The following is a 21,317-nucleotide window of genomic DNA, read 5'->3' on the forward strand; positions in this document are numbered from 1 at the left end:
TGAGTACTTAATGTAGGATCCAGATGAACCTGTTCTAAAACCCCGACATCAATTTCTTCATTTCTAGGAGGATTTCCATTTTTCCTTTTTTTATTAACCACAGGTCTGACGAAATTTATGATCAAATTTCAAAACGTACTTGCGTTATACTTGATTATCTTCATGATTCTGGTTGAACAGTTGAGCGGTTCGGTTGGCACACTGACGATTTTCAAAAAATAAATGAATGATTTCTACTCTCTCTGCAATCGAATGAACCATTTTTGATTTGCAATATGTAAACGGAATTATGCATATAATCTAAAACGCGTTTATTTTGTGAGTGTGTGCCAAACAAGTTTCTTTTCCTCTTTTTTTGTAAAAATATTCAAAATATGAAAACGATGCTTAATTTCTATTGTGTATCTTTACGGAATTTTTTTAATAAAAATAAAGAACGAGTCAAAGTACCTGTTTTATGTTATTTTTACCTCATTTGTTGTCAATTTTACATTGTTAATTCATATCAGATGATATATCTTTTGATCAAATTTCTCGAAAACTGTTGAATCAAAGTTAGTCAAATTGGGGATCACTATAACGAGAATCGAAAGATTTTTCAAACAAGGTACTACTCGACCTTACTTTCCATTTAAGATTTTAGGGGCTAAACACCCCGGCTAGGAGGTTGATGTGAAAGGAGAGAATGTACGTTCATAATGTATCCTCCACGAATATAAAGTTTACGTGTCCGAGCATTTTTTGAAAATAAGTTTTGAAATATTTGAAAATGCCTCTGTTTCATTTTCGATGCGCCACCCTCTATATCCAAGTTAATGAATATGCAATAGGTACGCGTACAATATATAATATAAATATAAATATAAAAAATACCAAAAATTTTAAAAAATACCAAAAAAAAGACAAAAAATACAAGAAATGCAAAAAACGCAAAAAATAAACGAAAGACCATGTTTTGAATACTTAATTCTATTTTTAAATAACTAGATTTGTGTACATCATTTTTCTCGTAATTTGTACGTTTCGTAGAGCTACCTATAGTTATGTAATGCGGAATTTTAAGACAAGCGTGCGCAGATTTAACGACTTAACCAACCAGACCAGTTTCACTTTCATCTCGGAAGCTTGCTAGGAAGTGTGTCGATTACATAAAATATCCATTTCTTCGTCTGACCATGTTAGTGTTACAACACCAGATAACAAAACCGTCTGTCTGACGTAGAGTTTTAGCAAGAATTTCATCGGTTAATGATGATTATTACGTATCGTATGAATGCATGCATTATTTATTAATCAACGGGACCATATGGCAGCAGCACGAAGCAAGTACTTTTAACGTTACGTTTAGAGCAGCTGAAATCTTCCAGACATTGAAGAAAAGTGGATTAATACCTCTAAATGCATTTCCTTGCCAGGTTTATGAGAATATTGCTTGGCAAGGCATAAGGCTTATAATCCTGGATAAATCCCTGCCTCTACTCCTCTTTATTTAAAAATAATGTAAGAAAAGCTCGTTTAAAGAACCTCTTTTATTATTACCGAACCACTGCTAAAACGAATGCTTCGATTTCGGCTTTCACTATTCGGCGTATACACAACAAAACAGAGGTGCGCGGAGGGGCTAAAAACCACAAGGTGAGCGGGACTTACTAAGCGTTTAAACAATCAGTTTAACCATATTTTAGTTCCACATAATGTGAAGTAAAACGTTCTTTTGAAATTTTGTCACGAACAGATAGCATGTATCATGGTTCTTTCTGGAAAAGTAATTATAAGAATTGTGTTTGTTCTGTGTTTAGTGCTTCTTATAATCTCGGATTACTCGGGACTCTTCAACAAGCTGATTGGAGGCACTCGGCCGCAGGAGAGTAAAAACACTCCACCTCGCCCTACGAATCCTGGATATGGAGACCCGAAGGCCGACATAGATATAGATGCGGACATTGAAGAGGAGTCCGTAAGACATTTGAGTGAGTTCCAATACTTAGTTAAACAATATTGCGGAAGCGATCAAGGCTGTACCTCCACGACTTGACACCTTGCGAAAGCTGCGATTTTCGGCTTTTTTGCACGTGCCATTATGGACCTTAACAAAACTTTTACTTTTTACGAGTCTATGAAATCTTTATGGGCAAATATGCGCTGTAAATACTTAACATGTTGCGTAATTATTAAATCCTTGAGGGATTAATATCGATGCAGAACAAGTTAAGAAAATCAAAAATGAAAGGTTTCGTGGCAATATCCTCAAAATGGGTTTCTTGCGAGGTGTCGGGGAGATTGATCTCAGAGAATTCAGTGAGAGACTATGAAAATATAAAATCAGGTTGAGGCCCCTATGTCGTGGCAAGTGATTTCGGTTTCCTTGAAGATAACGAGAGAGTCTGTCAGAGCTAGTCGGCGTTTTTCAGAATCTGTCAGAGCCTGTCAGATCTTGTCAGTACTTGCTAAAGTCGTTCAGAGTCTATCAGATCTTGTCAGTGTTTGCCAGAGTCTGTCGGAGCTTGCCAGGGGTTCAGTCAAACTTCTTGCATTTTGATTATCATTTTTCATTTTCCCCAATTTGCAACCCGTGCCGGCAGCACTGATTCAGTAGCAAATAAATCCTTGAATAGATCATGTCATAACACATAATCGCATTCCCTCTGTTATTAATTTCCGTTACAGACTTCTGTTCAGCAATTAGATTTTCCATATTTGGCCCAATTTCAATTAAGCTTTATTGGCTTTATTACTATTATATTAATATTCCCTTATGTATTTTCAGCTACGCAGACTGCAAGGTCGCAAATATTGCAAATGATCAAAAATGCCTGTCTGCCGAAGTTGATCTGCGAACTAACGGCAACACCCCAAAAGGAGAAACTCACTGAAACCGAAAAATCCCTATTAAACTTACTACGGTAAGAGTAAACTTTCGCCAGCTTGCAATTACTATTTTTGGCCAGAAAGCCTCGGAATTGATCCAATTTATTCGGCCGTAAGTTTAAGTGCGCTGTATACATTTCCTTACTTAACTAGCGATAGTTATCCAATGATGATGTAATCCGCCTTAAACCGGCACACACGTATTCATTTATTCAGAGAAAGTCCCCTGCTCAGTTGTTAAGTAATATTACATATTATAAAGACGTGTGTAAACAATGTATTAAAGCTGCTTGGGCACATGTTGCACGCGCAGGTATCGCTTACTATTAACGTTTAAAAGGACATAACATGTACGTGCGCAATTCAATAGATATGTTTGTAAGGCAAGTACACGTTATGTTCTTGACCCTTTGAATGGAATTTCTAGACAAAGACCTCGTTTTGGTACCGTTTAACAGGGACATAAACTAAACCTATTTCGCTCCGTTCACTCGGAAACCAACTCGAGATAAAAAGAGCTTGCTTTGGCTGTCCGGAATTAATCAAGCCCATAAGTTTTCCGCTGACCAGTCGAACGTCTGGTCAATAGCAAACGGTCAATGAGAAAACGGAACCTACTAATGATTTTTCCAGGGACACAACTATAAGCACTACGGCGGAATTGACCTCTAAATATCACTTTGCGGCGCACATGGGCCAACTAATCGCCGGAGTTGACGGAAATGGTTGCCATAATTTTTATCCAACATGTCCATTTCCTGGATTGCAAGTCCTTCAGATGATGAAAAAAGTTCGGATGCGCTGAAATTAGGACGGGCCGTTCAGAGGGAATTGAGAGAGTCTCTTTTAAGGTGGGTAATTGACAAGGGATTATCGGAAGGATTAAAGCGCAGCAGTTTCTAGAAAATCCGAAAAAATACGCGAGGACTGTAATATTGCAATAATAATAAAATTTCAACCATCTAAAGAGTAAATGAATCCAGTTTATTGACCCACGTCTTTGAAGTTTCCGACTTTCTTACCGAAATTGAGTGATAGTATTATAGAATTATTCCAACCGGTCGGAAACCATCACAGAACTGCTCAGGAATTCTTCTGGGCAATTAACATTGCGAATTTAAACCCGAAATTTGCAATGCGTTTGCTTAGGATTGTTCTTGAGCCATTGTTTATATACAGCATAATTATTTCTTTTCAGGTGTATTCAATGAATATAATATTTAACGGTGGTTCTGTATAAATATAAACAGAAGGTGACTGGTTTAAGCCAATTTCATCGACAATTACGAAGCTGTGATATAGGCTGTACAATAAAACCCGGCTTATCTCCACTAACATATATTTTTAAGCTTTCTATTATTGGACATGTAAATAAAATCGTTAGAAAACTGATTTCTGGTTTTAGTATTGGAAATGACGAAAAACACATGACTGATGACACGTGACAAATTACCAGTGACATGTGGTAACTGACAATTGAAATATAACAGCTGATTAATGACAGTTGAAGTGTGGCAGTTGCCATGTCATCTAGCAATAAGAATTTCCTTGCAATGCAAGAATTTTCTAGTCTAAAATCCATGTTGCCCCATTATACATAGACTCAATGAATCCTTCCTCTGCCAAATCTCCAATTAAATCTGCACATTCTAATGCTTATAGAGCTGATATGGCTTGAATTTAATTATTGCTAAATCTGTGTACAGAAGGCGTAACTTTACAACGGGAACAAAAGGTCCTAATTTCAAAATGAAATAGTTTGGAAATGTATTCATGGGCGGCAATAAAGAGCCAGTTCTTTGTTTTTATGCAAAAGAGTCATAAAGTTTCGCGCGCGATATTTAAATTTATTTTCCAGAGAAGAATTACAACGTCTTTTCCATTTTATATCAGCATATTTTAAGTTAATTTGGACGGAAAGTGTACGAAAACTACATTCATTTCCATAAATAAGCTCCTTCTTAAGTTTTTATGACATTTTGTTGAAGTGTAACGCGTTTAATTACATACAATGAAATATTTCTTGTTTGTGTTTAATCTTCCTTAATGATTTAGATAACGCTCGAAGGCGGCAGTAAGAAGGTACATTTGTAACACTGTTGCTTGCTTCTTGGGAAAAAATATATTTAGATGATCCATAATGAAAATACCTCCAGTTAGGGAGAATGACTTAAAGAAGTTGATGGAAATGGGTTGTGAAAGACCGATTAAAAAAATCAAACGTTTAGTATGAATATTCCATGAGCGATTTGTTATTGTTTTTCTCATCAGAGCATTGGTGGTAAGATCCTAGTACGCCTGGAGGTATGGAAATCATAGAGAGGTATTGCCGACCATCCACTAAAATGCCTTCACCACGTAGAGCTGCGGGCAGATCTTTGACCTTCCCATAATGCTCACCTGAACTATCCTTGTTTTTATGGACGATAAGTGATCTTGCTGCCAGACATGTAGGCTACCTCGGAGCGATTATCGGGAGCCACATAGTGTCGAGTGGATATGTCGATCCAGGATCACCAAAACTCCTTTCCTCCCTTCATTCTGACAATCCCTCCCGGGACTGCATAGGCGTTCGTTCGGGAAGGGACTCAACTCGTCCGGTTTTTTGATCCCTTAAAAATTGCCTCTTCTTTGCCTCTCCTTCTCCTCGCTCGTCATTATTTCTCCGAGCATTGTCGTTATCGATATTGAGAGTTTTTCGTTCTTTATCAAAAATTCCGCGACATTGTTCTTCGTCAGTCGCGTGTGTGCGATTTTTCGAGCAACAACCGTCGATCTCCCCCAAACAGGACAATTTTCCTCGAAACGCAACTTCGCAAATGGTTTTGTTTAATACGCAAATAGTGTTCGAATTTTTATGCAATCACCCAATGCAATTACATAAATTAATTATTCCTGAGTGATGCAACACTGCCAAATTAATGAAGCTGCTTGATGCGTTGCACTTTAATGACTTTGTTCATTGTTTGTTTAATTCATCCTCGTTCAGCTACGATTCGATATTCCACCGTTGCTCAATTTTTGCTTATCTAATAATGCCTATTTCGCATATTTAACATCGGCATGCCCTCCACAGACAATTTAATTATGTAGAGTGGTGGTCACTTTCACTCTTAAAGTCTGACTTACAAACATAATTCTTAACCCACTCTTGCTTTCGCGGTTCGTGGTACCATTAAACGTCTGCGAGTCTGTTGTCAAATATTTCATAATATGAATGTTCTTAGTGTTATTTTTCTTATGCACTTTTGCATGTGTGTTATATTCGTTTTAATGGACGGTCCCAAACTAACAGCTGCCCAAGAGCCAAGCTTCGAATTACCAGTGGAATTGATCGGTTTTCCTGTCATTATTGTCGCAGTGCGATTATCCAATTTTGTTAAAAAATTGGCCTACTCGTTAAATCCCAGTAAGTAATTGCATGGTAGGGCATATGGTTCAATCGAAATTTTTAATTTCTGGTTGCGTTAATAACGTGACCTATTTACTGGATTTACGAAGGTTGTTTGCTTTCAGTCCACTTTTCGTTCAAAGCACACTTAAAAGCGGCTTTTGTGTCGTCAGTAGTTTCAACGGACCTACAGCACGTACGACCTTGGTGTTCGTTTCACTTCCTAAGAAATCATTATGGCTTACTTGCACATGTGTGACAATAGCAGAGGAACATAACTGGTTTTTAATTTTACATTCACCGTTGTGAACGGAGGAAACCATAATTGCGATTTTCTGTAATTTCCTCAGAGTTGGTGCCAACAGTGGAGCGGCATGTTCTGGTTCTTTCGGTCGCGGGGTCTATCAGTAGCTACCGCTGGAGATGTGAGAGAGAGAAAGATTTTCCTTACAGCTCTCCCCTTTAGAATGATTTCAACCGCCGTTTCTTCTTTGGCCTGGGATGGTAGCTGATGGAAACGTTCTTTGGTTGTCGGGATGACTCACAGTCAGGGCCGGCCTTAGCAAATCTGCCGCCCAGTTCGTTATGGGGCCGGCTCTCACATTGCCTACAGTGGATTCCAATTTTCCTTTAAAAGCCAATTTTTTCCTGACAAAACCTTCGAATCACTGGATTTTAACGGGTTTTCGACCTGTCTCTTTCCACGTTGTTTTTCCACGGGTGGAAAGTGTTCGCGCCCCATCCGGGTGGGTTTCACGCTTAACCTGGCTAGCCATCAAACGATACTTGAAAAAATGTAGTAAATTCTCCTGGTAAAGTGACCCACATTATTGGCACTGACAGGAAAATTAGGTCGATGTTTGCTCCTGGGTGAGGCGCAGGTTAGCCCAGGTTAGCCAGCTTGAGTCAGAATCACTTGAATTTATGATGTCCAAAAACTATTAAATTTTTTTTCAGACACATACACCAGCAAGAGGGCACGCAGGAGCATAAGCAACGAGGAAATGATCAACATGATTGAGGCTGAAAAGCGACTGGTCACCGAGCTTGGTCAGAACGTGTGCATCTACCCGAGAGTATGCCTGCACCACGCGGAAAAATCCCGCAAATTTGGTCCACAGCAGCTCGAGGTCAATTGGGACGATGTATTCAAGTAAGTCTGAAGCTTCTGCGTAGGTAAGCAAACGAACTGCCTCACTTACCCCTAAAAAAATGTCACACGTTAATAACATCACTTAATTAAGAAGCTATTTACATAATAGCGGGCGCTATTATGAAAGTCTAACACATCCAAAAACCGAGATAACAATCGAAAGGGTTGCCTAATGAATTAAAATTTAATTAGAACAAATTGGGGTGTTTAATTTTTAACTGTGCATACTGTGAAACAACGTGTTTTTGGACGTTGAATGTAACTGCTGGCGTTCTCAATGTAAATTGGTCACGGTGGTGCTGTTTGACACAAGTTGCATCTGCTTGTAAATGAGTCTGTAACAAATTGCAGGGAAATTTCATGCAAATGATTTGGATTTACTAGTCTCTATTAAAGTTTAATATTTAGTTTTAGTCCAAGCAGGTTTCTTAACGAAGAGTTTTTATCTGCAGCAGCTACAAGACCTCCAAGGAAAAACAGAAGGAGTTTTACTTCCTGAGTGTGTTTTTGGGGGACTTCCTGGCCTCGCCCAAGTTCTGCAATCAACTAGTCAAGAGAGGACGCAGCTGCAAAAACTAGTATTCAAATTCTGTGAAAAGGTCGCTTTTCATGCAACTAGTGCATGCTTTATGATAGGCGATGAGAGCAATGTGGTGATAGTATGAGATACGCGTTTTTTTAATTTAGTCATATACGAAGGTTTTATTTCTCCGGTGGAGCCAATACTTTTAAGGAAAATTAGGAGCAATTAAAGTCAATAAACTTAGGAAGCTACAAATGAGATCATTTTAAGGGTTGCTGACCCTTAAAAATTCATGCTCTTTTCATGCTCTTTTGGTGACACGTAACCAATTTTCATAAATGCATGGAACAAGAGGCGGGTTTGTTTACATAGATTTGAACCACCCTGTACATTTATAAATCCTACGTCCTCGTGCGCCATTTTTAATTATATTATAGGTAGCGTAGTAATAAATAAATGTAAATAACGTTATTTATCGAAGAAAAATCAACTAGCTGCAGCTGAAATGAATCAGTGCAGACACGAGAGTATATATTTTTAGGCTTAATTGATTGATGCCAATGATGATATAATTATTCGTGTATACGCCCGTATGCTATAAAGGCCGAACGTGCAATAAAATAACTTTTAAGGCTTACTCATGTACATAGATTGAATATTTTTATACTATTTGTAGCGATTTTTCATCAAGCACAGATTTACTAAAAGAAAATCGAACAGGAGTTTCATTTAGATTTCCAAAGTTTGCGCATACTACAGTATGGTTTTTCGTACTTGTCGAAGCGTTACCTGGGTCTCAGAGTTCACGTAGCAGTTTCACACCACTCTAAACAGCTATCGCACTCAAAAAGAGAAAAATCCAAGACGTTGTCCTTAATTAAAAAAAAATGATGATGGCCGTGGAAAATCGAAACGTCGGATTTCAAATATAACGTCGCCTGTTCTTCTACTGCAACCCGTTAATAAGCATAAATGCTAAATTATTTTTTTATTAATAATTAGAAAATCAATGAAAGAAATAAATAAATAAACACAGTTCAACAGCTTCTACTTAACAGAAAATATCGTATTTGGATCTCTCTGAGTGGGGAAACTCAAACGATGAGATTTTAACCTTTTATCACTAGGAAAACTATCATAAAGAAGTTGATTGTAGTGATCAACTTCATACGGAGAACTCTCTTGGTATACTGACTCAAAATCGTGAGAATCCAGCTTTAGCTCCCCAGTTCCAGTTCTGTCAGGAAAGATGTTTTTGGATGGAACGTGGTTGGGTAGTGGTCGTTGAATGTCAAATGAATCCACGTTATTCAATTGCAAGAATTGCAGTCTTTTCCCATGTCTAGAGGGAACATTGTCGGTTTGTGATGGAAACTTGAACAACAAGCGATTTTCTTGCTGCTGAAGACCGCTGTCTCCAATATCAGTGTGCGGAAACGCCACCTTATTAATCTCTGGTATATCATTATTTAAATTATTATCACCAAATGCAAAACCTCTATGTTCTTTATGATCTAACCCCTCAGGGTTGTTTACATAGAACCCTGGCCGGTTTTGAATCCGTTCTTCAGCTACAGCCGCCTTCTTGCTGAAGTATCCTGGAGCATAGTGGTTGAAGCTCTGAGCGTAATTCTGGGGGTTATATTGATTTTGCTGAGTATTCAGGCCTTGAAAGAATCTAAAGAAACCACCATTATGGTTATTCAGATACTTCATTAGTTTTTCTGGATCACTGGGACATTCCGGATATGCAAGTCGACATGACCTGGTATTGCCTCTAGCAGCGAACCCCAATAGGGCTGCCTTCCCAAAATGCAGCACTGGAGACATGTTTGCACTATGCAAACCCGAAAGGAACCTATGAAAATAGCAAATTTTAATAAAGGCTCCAGCATGATTGGTGAGTAATAATATACGTGGTCAAAGACTCCAAATCAAATCCCACAGGGAAACTCCCTCCTGCCTGTCTTCCAGTCAGGCCTCCAGCAGTGACTTCACACAATAGTTTGGGAACACACTGTAGATCGTCATTCTGAGCTATTGAGAACAAAGCGTCCATCACAGATTCTTGGCTTTTCTTGAAAATGTTTTGAGCATGGTAAGGTGGTCTTGGGCGATATCCATATTGGTATTGGTATGGCTGGTAGTGTTGGTAGTAGGGTGGGTACTTATTGTACTGAGGGTGGTAAGGTGGGTAGGGTTGGTACTGTCTTCCTTGTATCGCGAGGTTGGAAAGGGATCTGAAAGGTGAAAGATCAATACAAAATGTAGGTCGATCTTAGGTAGAAAGAAAGAAAAAGAGATGTATGAAATTTGCCCTCTCCTCATCGTCGCCAGCCGGAAGCGACGCAGGGAAGAGTACCCACTAAACACCTTGGGTACCTCTCTTCGAAGCCTTTCCGAAACATCATTAGCATTACTTCAGAAGAGGTGGGGGTGACTGAATTAACCTGGACTAATCACCCTATCGAAGTACTACACAAGAATGCATTAAGTTCGAAATTCACAATGAGTAATATCACCCTCAGAAAAAATTGATACTTACAGCAAAGCTTGATCTACATCCCCAGAGGCATTTCGATTTGAAATGCATCGGACCCCACTTGTCGCAAAGATGACCACTGATGCACTAAAAACTAAAAACATTTTCACACAGGAATTGAAACGAATGCGATCTTCTTGAAAGAGTCGTGCAAAATGTTCATTAACCTGAACGCAACCGTAAAAATATCTCTTAAGAAAGTTACGTAGGATAGAAAACCCACGCTAGGATTGCAAATCGTGTATTTTTGTTTGGACACTTTCTTTCGCCAAATATATCGAATTATATTTCCCAATAAGATTACTGGAAATTCCACGGGATCATGACAACATCTTTCCTTTAGATGGTCACTATTGAGGTCATCTAAGTCCTGTTTTTACGGTCTTCCCGTAATGAGGCTACAAAGGCATATTTCTCAAATCTTGCCCATGGTATTATATTAAAGAATTAAACGAAATGAGTGGTTTGAATGTGTCCCCGTTCCACATTAATATTAATGTGATGTACGTATTCATTTATTACGGCACAGTGTATGACATCAAATACGTGATTCACTTTATATGCGGGATCCATACGGCGTAATTCTGCATATTTTTCTGTAAAATTAAATTCATTAAATTTAAAAGTCACCGCATTACATAACAGGCTAGTGTGAACAGTAAAGGGGACTCGAAATTGAATGGAATTTATGGAAAGGAAATATGACGGTGCGGCAGTAGGGTTAGGGCTTTAGATTAAAACTCCTCAAATTAATATCAAAGGTTTCACTATAATTAAAAAGCGGGAAATGGTAATTCATTGTGAACTATAGAGATGTAAAGGCTCAAATGAACGTAATAATAAGTAACCGATGACAAAAGATTCTTTGACTGTGGCAACTTCAAAGTGTTTGCAACACGTCGAAATCAGAGAGCTTCCCCCAGTTTCCCGTTTATCCCTTAATGCTATACAAATCCGTGCCTCCATGGAGCTTACCGTCGGTTTTTGTTATTCCTCGAGACATTGTTCTTCCTCATAGATTTAGAGGAAATCACAAGGGTGACGATTCCTACACGCCTAAATGCTCTTTTTATAATCCGCAAATTTTACAGGTGCTCGGGTCTGCCTGCATAGACGCAATTTCATCATTCACTGGCTTCAATATTTTACGTTATGAAATTGATGGAAAACTTGGTCACATGAAAACTTAATCGATTGACGAACATTATTTTTAGTTGACTTGACCACTTAATTACTGAGTGTGCCGAATTTCCTAATGGGAAATTCGAAATTAGGAGGGCAAATACCGGTAGGCCACAAATGTTAAGTCCCAGCAGGCTTTGAATTTGAAGTTTCGGTGCGGCTGCGCAACGTCAGCACGATTGCTGTCACTTCGCGGTGGAAAGTAGTACTGAATAGAAATTCAAAATACTGTAGATTTTGTTGTTAATTATTTGGTAATTTAATGTCGGATTACGTAGAAATTCTCTACTCAAAATCAATTATGGCTAAATCAGTGAAGCCCTGGAAGCAGACCAGGAGAAACTCCTTGGAAAGTCAACAAAAGCTGAACTACCCGTGGATTACCTGACATAGGGATTTGGCGTTGGAATAAACAGCAGCGCATCCTTCTAGCGAAATTATTTAAAAAGGATTTTTAACGTATCGCATTGTACTCGCGTATTATGGCCATTATCCACTTAGGAAAATGTTACTAGAAAGAAGTGGTGATGCGACAACCGCCGGAGACAAGAAGAAACCAGGGAGCTGGCGAAATTTCATGTCAGTTAAGCAGAAATATCGCACAAGAAACGGAGTATTCTGGAAAGGAAGGGGGCTCAATGAAAGCCAAGTCTCAAATAGAGGTATCGATCCTACAAACACCGAGGAAAAGAGGGAAAAAAGGGGCTCGACAATCGCCTCTTTCCACTCTCTTCCCTTTAGGAAGGCAGGAAAATCCGACGAGCATCCGAGGACAAAAAAAAAGATGGTGAATATGCGAAATGCAATAGAAATCGGGAACAAACGCCAGATCCAAAAAAGAATTTAGAGAATTGAAAGTCGGTGGGGCGTAACAGTACGCGTGGTTTATGATCTACTTACAATGTGATTTGCAGTAAATCATCATCACCCTGTAAGTAAAACGGTGCCCCAAAAGATTCAGTCCTGAATTAATTGAAGACGAGAGAAGAGTTGAAGAGCTTCTTGATAATGGAATTGTGGAAAGTTTTCGGTTCTAAAGAATGGGCGAGGAGTTCTCATCAACCCCCCTCGCCCGTCTCAACAATCTCTAAATTAACTTTTGAAGATTTAATGACCTCCCGACGACCTCCTCATTCATTCGACATCTCAGAAGATCGAATTTCATCTACTTAATCTCGTGCGGGGGCCATGGGTCGTTCAATTTACATTTTCAACCACAAAGAAGAGTCTACTAGTAGTTATCTATGCCAAACTCAATATGTGTATCTTCGCTATAAATTAGAAATTAGGGCGGAATTCGTGATTCCGTTCGATTTATATGCCATTGTTACACATCGTGTTTACTTAAAATTACCATTTCATATCTCGCCAAGTGAAGCAACAAGAATATACGGAGCGTTGTAAAGATATAATAGAACTAAATATTGACTCATCCCATTCCTACATGCAGATGCGTTCTGTGATGCGGCGTTGTGAGTCAAAACACTCATTCCAAGCGGGAATCGCAAATTCACGTTTCGTCATTACCGAGGGGGGTGATTTTTTCAAAGGCATTTAGTCAAACACAAAGAGCTGCAGTATCGCAAGAGACCTTGCACCGAGCGTAGACTATTTATTGTTAATTACGATATCCCTTTCTTCCTTCTAATTAACGTGGCTGAAAGCAGTGGCCTATATAGCAGAGTGCATGATGGAATACTGCAAATAATCTGGGTATTACTAACCTACATTACACCCCTCGCTCTTGAGTCTTCATAAAGGAAAATGTGCTTTTTATATTTAAAATCCAGAAGGGGGGTTTTTTCCTCTCGTATCAAGGGCTGTAGTGCATCTTTTGTTCTTTAATAAGCGTTCCTGAAATATGCAATATAAAACCCGTTTAGTATCCACATAAAGCTTTTTATCTAGGATTGCTAAGCTATAATTGCGCTCTGCAAATATTTGGCTTTGTCATATTTTCCGCACAGAAAAATCGCGAAAATTACACTTACTTAAGCGGTTAAAGCGATTGGGCCCGAATAACTGATTATATCTCTTTATTTGCTTAACTTTGTCGCAGCCCTGTGGGCACAAAAGCCTATCGGAACCAGATGTCTCTCCCCTATTTACTCTTACTTAAAAATATCCATGGAACACTTAAAATCGTGGAGACAAATACGATAACATCAGTGTTTCTAATTGTTGATACTTGGAATAAACGAGCGACCAACCGTATTTACATATCTATCAAACACAGGGTTTCAAAGGGTTATCACACGCTAAGCAAGAATAATTAGATGATTGAAACGGGCATTTTGTATCAGTCAACCGCACACTATTTGCTAATTGCAAACAATTAATTACAGTGCCACGTGATGACATTGCGAATGACTATTGTTCCCAATATCTTGCATACCACACGTTAATCAAGGAAATGTGATATTCAGACAAATTTCGACGGTCGAGGATTACATAAATATTGATTTATGGCTATGGCGTTTCCAGATTATCCAGTTTCCAGAAGCCAGGGCTGGAAAGGCTCTGGTTGGACTCCGACTTTCGGCTAAGGTTTCACACCCCCGAGTTCCTCCATGTCCACTAAAATTTCCTCCCCATTTACAGTCAGAGGACTATAAGTTGATGGACAGTAACTGTCTATCAATCAAGATGTTTTAAGACAAGAATTTGATTATTGAGAGGTCCTCACGAGTCCAACATTTCTAGAAGAATGGCGGTAGATTGATGGCGGTGGATCTAACTGGGATCGTTTGAACGCAGGTATCCAATAGGGGAACAGGGAAACAGGTATCCAATAGGGGTCCAATAGGGGACACTATTGGATACCTGCATCCAATAGGGTAACAGGTATCTAATAGGGGAACCGATCCTTTTAGAAAAACTCCGTCAGAAGCGTACTTTATAGATCGTAGCGGTCTGTTCTTTGAGAGTTCTTCCGTGGGGATCAGGTCCTGAGACAATAATTTAGTTGCTGAGTTGCTTTGATAATTTCAAATAAATCGCGGTAGATTAGGGAGCTGGGTCTAACTGCGGCAGTATTTCTCGATAAACCATTCGAGAATTTGCCATCACGTCCATATGAGAGGCTCAAGAAATATGTGTTGCGTTCGCGTTCACCTCCGACCTTAAATGACTGATTGCTGGTTGAAAATCTATGTCATACTTATTTGAAAATGATAACCAGTTTTGTCGGAAATTGTCACCTTGGGTTCGTAACATTGCGCAAACGGCAATCAACAAAATGAATCTATGTCGAACAGAAGACTTATTAAGTTGCAATTTCACGTTCAAACACGGTAATTTTGGAATTCATCTTGGACGATAACCTGTGGTTACTTATTATAGAGGAAATTTGACCTGATTTTAGTGTCTTGTCACGCAGATTTCCGTAAAACGAGGAGCTTTTGATTTAAGAAAGAACTAGAGTGTTGCAATGCTCGTAATTGCTAGGTGTAGCAGGAAAGTTCCTGTTTGCCCAATTCAGTCAGGATTTGATATCAGGATAAGTCACATTTCGCCGGAAAAGAAAAAAAGGATAATGAATGCAAAGTAAAATTTCCAGGGCTGAAAATCTCCGAATCGCTCTTCCACTGGGTGAAATTTTACGGTACTCGAAGAATCTTGTAACCGAAGCCTCTTGATATGATAATGTAATTTTCAATTTCAATTCTCCATCGTAATTATTGTCTTTTTTGTCAGGAAATTGATGGCACAATAGGGCAAATGGGGGCGTAATATTACGTTCCACGAAGGCCCCAGAAAGTTGACAGCCAACAAGAGTCCCCTTCACGTCACCGACAAATTCCACTTGGAATAAATTTAGCCATCGAATTGTTATTTTCTTGTCAACCAGTTCATTGCCCGTATCACTTGGGGGTTTCATTCAAGGAGGCAGAATTTTTGATTTGAGATATTGCTAGTGACAATTGTTTTCGGGACAATCTGCTCTCTTGCAGTATTCGATTTTAATAAATCACTTTAATCCTCTCCGCGTTTCTTATTGAGGGTTAACACCAGATAAGAGTTTTAGTTTAAGGCGGCCCATCTACATATCCGCAGCAAGTCAAATGAGATGTATCATCGGCAAATCGGATCACAATGCGAACAGTTCTTTATGGCTAAAAACGAATGAAAGACAAACAGTGACACGCGTCACATGTGTCAAATATCAAACGCCCCCTCGTGCACTAGTCCTAAACAAATGAACTCCGCAAGTCACGTGCTAGTTACCAACGTCGTTATTTTGTACGAATCAAAATGATTCGATTGAAAGAGATTTTCGGGTGTAAATTATAGTGTAAGCTTCAATCTGCTTGGATGGAATTAAAGAACATGATATAGATGACGGCGCAAGATGAATGATTCATCAAACACGCGTTTCGGTTGACAATTAATTTCATGTGCGAGGATTAAGAATATTTATTCTTTATGCTTAATCTGCGAATGAAACAGGGCGAAGCTCTAAAACCGATGGTAAGAGGGGGGTGCTTTGTTGGAGATAAAAAGGTGTGTCCGTAAATAGTCGAGTTGTGTTAAAACTTATAAGTCATCGCGGTGTTGAAGGATCAATCATACAAAGGGTTGGTTAGAGATACTGTAATTTGCAAATATCTTAACGACTGCTATAAACTAGATATAATAATAATAACAGCCACAACTGACTCATATCTAAACCTTCTTTGCCTTATAAGACAAACAAAACAATCCCGCGTCTTTTCCTTTCAAATGCATTTTTATTGTAATTGTATATGTTATGCCATCATAAAACTTAATTTATTAACCACTCCACTGTCCTGCATTCGAGCCGCTGTATTCTGCATCTTCCGAAGGGAAATTGAAGCCGAATCATCATTTTTAGCTTGGCCCAAGGACGTTTGATAAGACGCGCAAGCGATTCACAATTGTTTGTTTGCGTTCGTCACAGCCCTCCACGGCCATCTTCGGCAAAAATGTAAAAACAATCAGCGACGATAAAAAAAAACTGCAGAAATTTGGGAAAAAAATGCCGTGAGGTGTAGAAACGTGATACATCACTTTAAAGAATATTTAATTGTCTTTCAGGGCGTTTGCTAACATACAGAGTGTCCTATTAAAAAAAGCGCACCTTCAGCAGGTTTAGTGTATAACTGTAAAAACATTAATTCTGCGCCATCTTTTGCAAAGTACAGCCATTTATTTCGCGAGGGACAAATTTGTGGCTCTACCCGAAACAATCTCCAAAACTTCTCCTTTTGTGAATTCAAATAGCCTTATAACAAGTTGTTGCATTTAATATATTGGAAGTGTTATTACTTTTTTATACAAGGTGTCCCAGAAACTTATTCAAAAGTTGCTTGTTTTTATTCTATAGGATGTCAAAGTAATTTTTTATTATAAAGGGTGGTCCCCTTTTTTGTAGCAGGACTTTAACAATTGATAGAAAAACTTATTTTAAGAAGAAAATTTCATATCAACATAGGCCCATAAATTCTTCATTTTAAAGATACCGAGAGTTGAAAACTTAAAAAAAGAGTTGATTATTTTTTATGATATTCCAACCTACGGAAATATTTAAACCAAGTTTGGTGTACAGCATCATATTGTATGCTGTCATATTCAGTGATAATATCACAGTCCATGAGCAACCTGAACCGGAGTTGTGTGGTTTTACTGCCATAAATTCAATAAATTACTAATACGGTTCTGTATAAAATTAAATTTCATTTTTTTTCCTAAGTGAGTAATGTATTCTCTACAAAAAATGTCAACATACATTTTTTGTATCTGGCTTAGTTACGTAACAAATTAAATTTTAAAAAAAATTAACAAATTATCCCGATCTAACCCTGTTAGACTTTTTTGTTTGGGGATTTTTAAAAGAACACGTGTATGCAAGATATGAAGAAACAAAGGAAGAACTTATTGGCCGCTTTAGAGATGCGTACACTGAATTGAGAAATCATAATTTAAATGGTATTCTCCGATCCATTAGACGTCGGTGTGAATTATGTGTGCAACAAAATGATTCATATTTTGAACACCTACTGTAAAATAAGTAAATTTTTGCAGCCGTTTTTCACTTTTAATTATGCAATACGTTTCATTAACAATAATAAATAATAAAATTTGGTTTTAAGCAGGACTGTATTAGCAATTTAATGAATTTTATGGTAGTAAAACCCCACAACTCCGGCACTGGTTGCTCATGGGCCGTGATATTGTTACTGAATATGGCAGCATACAATGTGATGCTGTACACTTTTGGTTTAAATATCTGCAGAGGTTGGCATATTATAAAAAATAACCGATTTTTTTAAAAGCTTTCAACGCCCAGTTTTTTTAAAACGAAGCGTTTATGGGCCTGTGTTGATACAAAATCTTCTTCTTAGAATAAGTTTTTTTGTCGACTGTTAAAGTCCTGCTACAAAAAAGTGGACCACTCTGTATATATTGAGAATAAATGTCCTAATTTCGTTGTCTACAAACTTGAAATTGCTCCTTGGGGGGTTTTCGGGTACGATAAATTAAATTACATAAACCTCCGTACGGTAGGTGAAACTGATTATGTTGCGCTCAGAAAGCATTACTTGTAAAGATCCATTAATCAGCATTTAAATAATTTTGAGAGCAATTAATGACTTTAAAATCGATTTAATTCTTTAATCCTCCAGCGGTACATTCAGGGCCGTAGCCGGTATTTGACGCAGTACTCGAATTTAGAAGCAGGAAATGTCTAAAAATCTTTGATCGTGTCAGTGAAAAATCGATTAGAAGTTGTGTTAGTGATGTTCGGCTAATATATACATGATTCAATGTTAAACGAACATCAGGCTATATAATGCGACTATTTATCGGTTAACACGGCCCAAAATGTAAATCAGGAAGTTGACATAAAGCCCCAAGTAATCCGTCACAGCAAACCAAGCGACCGTAACTTTTTTTTGAGTTTAACAAAGGGGGTATCAGCATATCAGGGGGAGCATATTAGGGGGAGGAAGCTCACGCTCAAAGTGTGATAATGTTTTAGAATTGACACCAGTTTCGATTCCATTTGCATTAAGCGGACCGCAGATTCCATCTCTGCCTAATCTGATGACGAAATTAATTCGATATTGGATATCAGTCGCGAATCAGCTTTTTGCACGTGAATGATTAAAGCTGCACTCCATCATTGTGCAACATTTAATTAAAAACCGTTTCTAATCTGGAAATAAACGTAGTAAAGAAAAAGTAATCGGTGAGTGCGACTCCTGCACATGCCAGAAAGAACAATGATCGGAGCGTGTTTGTGTATGGCAGAACACGAGAATTCCATAAAGAAAATGAATTTACCTCTCCATGCCCCCTAACCATGGCCAGTGACCGCTAGAGGAAATCGGAAGAGAAAATAAAAAGATTAAAAGATGAGTAACTCAGAGCAAAATGATTGTTCACGCAAAAGCTGCCCCTAGCACGTGTCAAGTGTAGTCGCAAAATAATGGAGGGAAGTCTTCCAAATAAAACGCAATTACTCCTTATATCTGGCCCCTACGCTGGTTTACAACTCCTTGTTGACACCAAATACCCTTCTATTGTCATCATCTTGGACATTTTTAATTAACTACGACGCGTCTCTATAAAACCGCTATAAAAATCCTTAAAATCTCTATAAAACTGAAATGCCCCCATTGATTCTTGATATATGGTTTAAAGCAGCTACTCTCTTTTAATAATACAAATCCCTAAATTTGCTTAAAGCTTCGCTGCTTTCTTTCTTTAAATCTGTTTTCATTCCGGCAACGGGTTTACAGCACAAATACATTTGAGCAAATATGGATGTTTTAAGGAAAATGTTTTCTTATTATAGTGGGAGAATTGAAATTATAAGAATCGAATTGAAATTTCGTGCATGAAAAGGCGCAGTGGTAATCTGCTCTGTGTTATGACAAATTTTAGTTCTCAGGCTCTTGGTAAAGCACTTTGGTCTGTTTTCTCCTCATGGAAAACATTTTGACTGTTTTGACTAGAGGTGCTGGGAGCCGGCTAAAAGTTAAAAATTAACGTTGAGCTCGATTTCCTTTTTTTCCAATTTCTTCCATGTAAGGTTCGATCAGTGAGTTGCCCTTACCTGCTTTGTGGCGTAAAATTATAATCAGCTCTGTATTAGAATGAATTTCTTTCATTCGCCTCTTTCTCAAATTCTTTTCTGTCTTACCTTTTATTGCAATATTTTTTTCTGAGGTCGGAATTCCAGTGGAGCATTGAAGATTTAGGAACGTATGGACTGAGTAATAATTGATTAACAAGTTTCATTTTGCGTAGAATGATGAAACGTCACTCTAAAACAAAAACCGAAAAAATTACTCGTTCAGCCCTGCTTAATTTTCAATTGGAATTTCGCCCCCCCAACTCGCTTGCAGCGGAGTCTTTTCGCTAGGCCCAACCTGAGTCATACTAAGTCCTAAGTCAAGTGCCTTATTGTATATCTCCTTGGATTATTTCTATGAATATTAATATTACTGTTTTTCTTAAATTTTTTGAGTACTTTTCCACATTCTCTTTTGGAATTCGGCGAGCCTTGGCAATTTTGGAATTGAGCAGTTTTTGGTTAAATTTATACGTAAGAGAGAGAAAAAAAGAGGGAACAAGAGAGAGAGAAAATAGAGAGAGAAAAAGAGAGAGAGAGAGCTGCGTCTTTTGAGAACGCATTTGTATCGCAGCGATCAAGTTACTTTTTATGTCCGCGAGACAGCATGAGAACCCGCAGGGATTTCATAAGAATTTTTGATAGCACCAGGGTTATTACTCCGTTAACAAGTTAATCATCTGCCCGCTCCGAGCAACCCAGCCCTATAAATCAACTAGGATTTTAATTACCTTTTTCTTAAAGTAGCGCAAGTAGCTAAAAAAAGTTGTTGCAAGTTGCAACGCACCTGTTGCCATTACAACTATTAAGGCCATAATGATCAACACTGAAATAGTTCAAACATCTGCACAGAACAGGCATTTCAAATATAACATGTGCCTATTAATAGAGGTAAATTAACTGCTTGATGACAGATATCGGGTAATTCATTACCCTGGTACCTCAGATTCTAAACTGCCTGTCATAGGATGTGTTTACCTCTTAAGACGATCACGTGCTACAAACTGCTCATAAACGTGATGGGGGTTGATCCCGAGAGACCTGCCAAACCGAGTTGCCGAAAGGAAATATTTATTATTTGGATAATGTTATTTTTAAGGGACGTCAGCGAGAGATTAGCTGCACTTGCATGTGTACCTTACACCTTGTTAAACTTGTAAACACTCATCGTGTTTAAGGGATATAATGTTTCAAGTATTACTCAATTCCCGCCTACCAAAGATATGAGCATTTTATGTGGGTAATAATTTATTACTAAATTTACGAGGAAATTCTAATAGTTCACAATAAACCCAACAGAATCAAAGTAGGGCTATAAAAGGCCAATCTTAGCTTACGTTCTGCTACATAAAAGTTGTTGAATTAATAAAGATGAAGATGTTATTACTACTTTAATTTGAACATGTTTATGATGTGAGTTAATATGTGGGCCGAGTTGTGTCAATAAAGGCCAATTGGTGAAAACTTTATTATTTTATTAGCACAAGCCTCAATGCATTTCTGCCCGAACGGAGCGGGCTATTTAAATAGTTAAAATAATCTTAGATCGTCAGCAGT

General features: G+C 38.2%; 3 protein-coding genes across 4 annotated transcripts; 2 read left to right on the top strand and 1 right to left on the bottom strand.

The window, feature by feature from the left end:
• Positions 1–1,597: 1,597 nt before the first annotated feature.
• On the top strand, positions 1,598–4,224 carry geko. Of its 2 annotated transcripts, XM_066392803.1 has the most exons (4): positions 1,598–1,970; positions 2,768–2,903; positions 3,502–3,719; positions 4,067–4,224. In XM_066392803.1, exons 1-3 carry the CDS (start codon positions 1,748–1,750, stop codon positions 3,671–3,673), a joined length of 531 nt encoding a protein of 176 aa, XP_066248900.1. In that variant the 5' UTR covers positions 1,598–1,747; the 3' UTR covers positions 3,674–3,719; positions 4,067–4,224. The 2 variants fall into 2 exon arrangements, with proteins under 2 accessions (XP_066248900.1, XP_066248901.1); XM_066392804.1 differs by lacking the exon at positions 4,067–4,224 and having other exon boundaries at positions 1,599–1,970; positions 3,502–3,780.
• A 1,482-nt stretch (positions 4,225–5,706) lies between these two features.
• LOC136410590 (uncharacterized) lies at positions 5,707–8,647 on the top strand. The gene is made up of 3 exons (XM_066392805.1): positions 5,707–6,277; positions 7,217–7,412; positions 7,865–8,647. The coding sequence occupies exons 1-3, from the start codon at positions 6,082–6,084 to the stop codon at positions 7,989–7,991; spliced, it is 519 nt and encodes a 172-aa protein (XP_066248902.1). The 5' UTR covers positions 5,707–6,081; the 3' UTR covers positions 7,992–8,647.
• A 318-nt stretch (positions 8,648–8,965) lies between these two features.
• Positions 8,966–11,656, bottom strand: LOC136410367 (uncharacterized). Its single transcript, XM_066392501.1, has 3 exons — positions 11,453–11,656; positions 9,852–10,175; positions 8,966–9,793 (listed from the first exon to the last, which is right to left on the bottom strand). The coding sequence occupies exons 1-3, from the start codon at positions 11,491–11,493 to the stop codon at positions 8,983–8,985; spliced, it is 1,176 nt and encodes a 391-aa protein (XP_066248598.1). The 5' UTR covers positions 11,494–11,656; the 3' UTR covers positions 8,966–8,982.
• Positions 11,657–21,317: the final 9,661 nt, after the last annotated feature.

This window comes from Euwallacea similis, chromosome 8 (genome assembly GCF_039881205.1).
Source record: "Euwallacea similis isolate ESF13 chromosome 8, ESF131.1, whole genome shotgun sequence".
NCBI classification, from domain to species: Eukaryota; Metazoa; Arthropoda; class Insecta; order Coleoptera; family Curculionidae; genus Euwallacea; species Euwallacea similis.

Bases quoted from the DNA above. Each gene is read 5' to 3' on its own strand.
- geko (XM_066392803.1), top strand. From the start codon at position 1,748: ATGGTTCTTTCTGGAAAAGTAATTATAAGAATTGTGTTTGTTCTGTGT. The intron at 1,971-2,767 runs GTGAGTTCCAAT...ATGTATTTTCAG, and splicing joins GGAGTCCGTAAGACATTTGA to CTACGCAGACTGCAAGGTCG. The intron at 2,904-3,501 runs GTAAGAGTAAAC...TGATTTTTCCAG, and splicing joins TCCCTATTAAACTTACTACG to GGACACAACTATAAGCACTA.
- LOC136410590 (XM_066392805.1), top strand. From the start codon at position 6,082: ATGAATGTTCTTAGTGTTATTTTTCTTATGCACTTTTGCATGTGTGTT. The intron at 6,278-7,216 runs GTAAGTAATTGC...ATTTTTTTTCAG, and splicing joins GGCCTACTCGTTAAATCCCA to ACACATACACCAGCAAGAGG. The intron at 7,413-7,864 runs GTAAGTCTGAAG...TTTTATCTGCAG, and splicing joins AATTGGGACGATGTATTCAA to CAGCTACAAGACCTCCAAGG.
- LOC136410367 (XM_066392501.1), bottom strand. From the start codon at position 11,493: ATGAGGAAGAACAATGTCTCGAGGAATAACAAAAACCGACG. The intron at 10,176-11,452 runs GTAAGCTCCATG...TTCACCTTTCAG, and splicing joins AGGAATAACAAAAACCGACG to ATCCCTTTCCAACCTCGCGA. The intron at 9,794-9,851 runs GTATATTATTAC...CTATTTTCATAG, and splicing joins GATTTGGAGTCTTTGACCAC to GTTCCTTTCGGGTTTGCATA.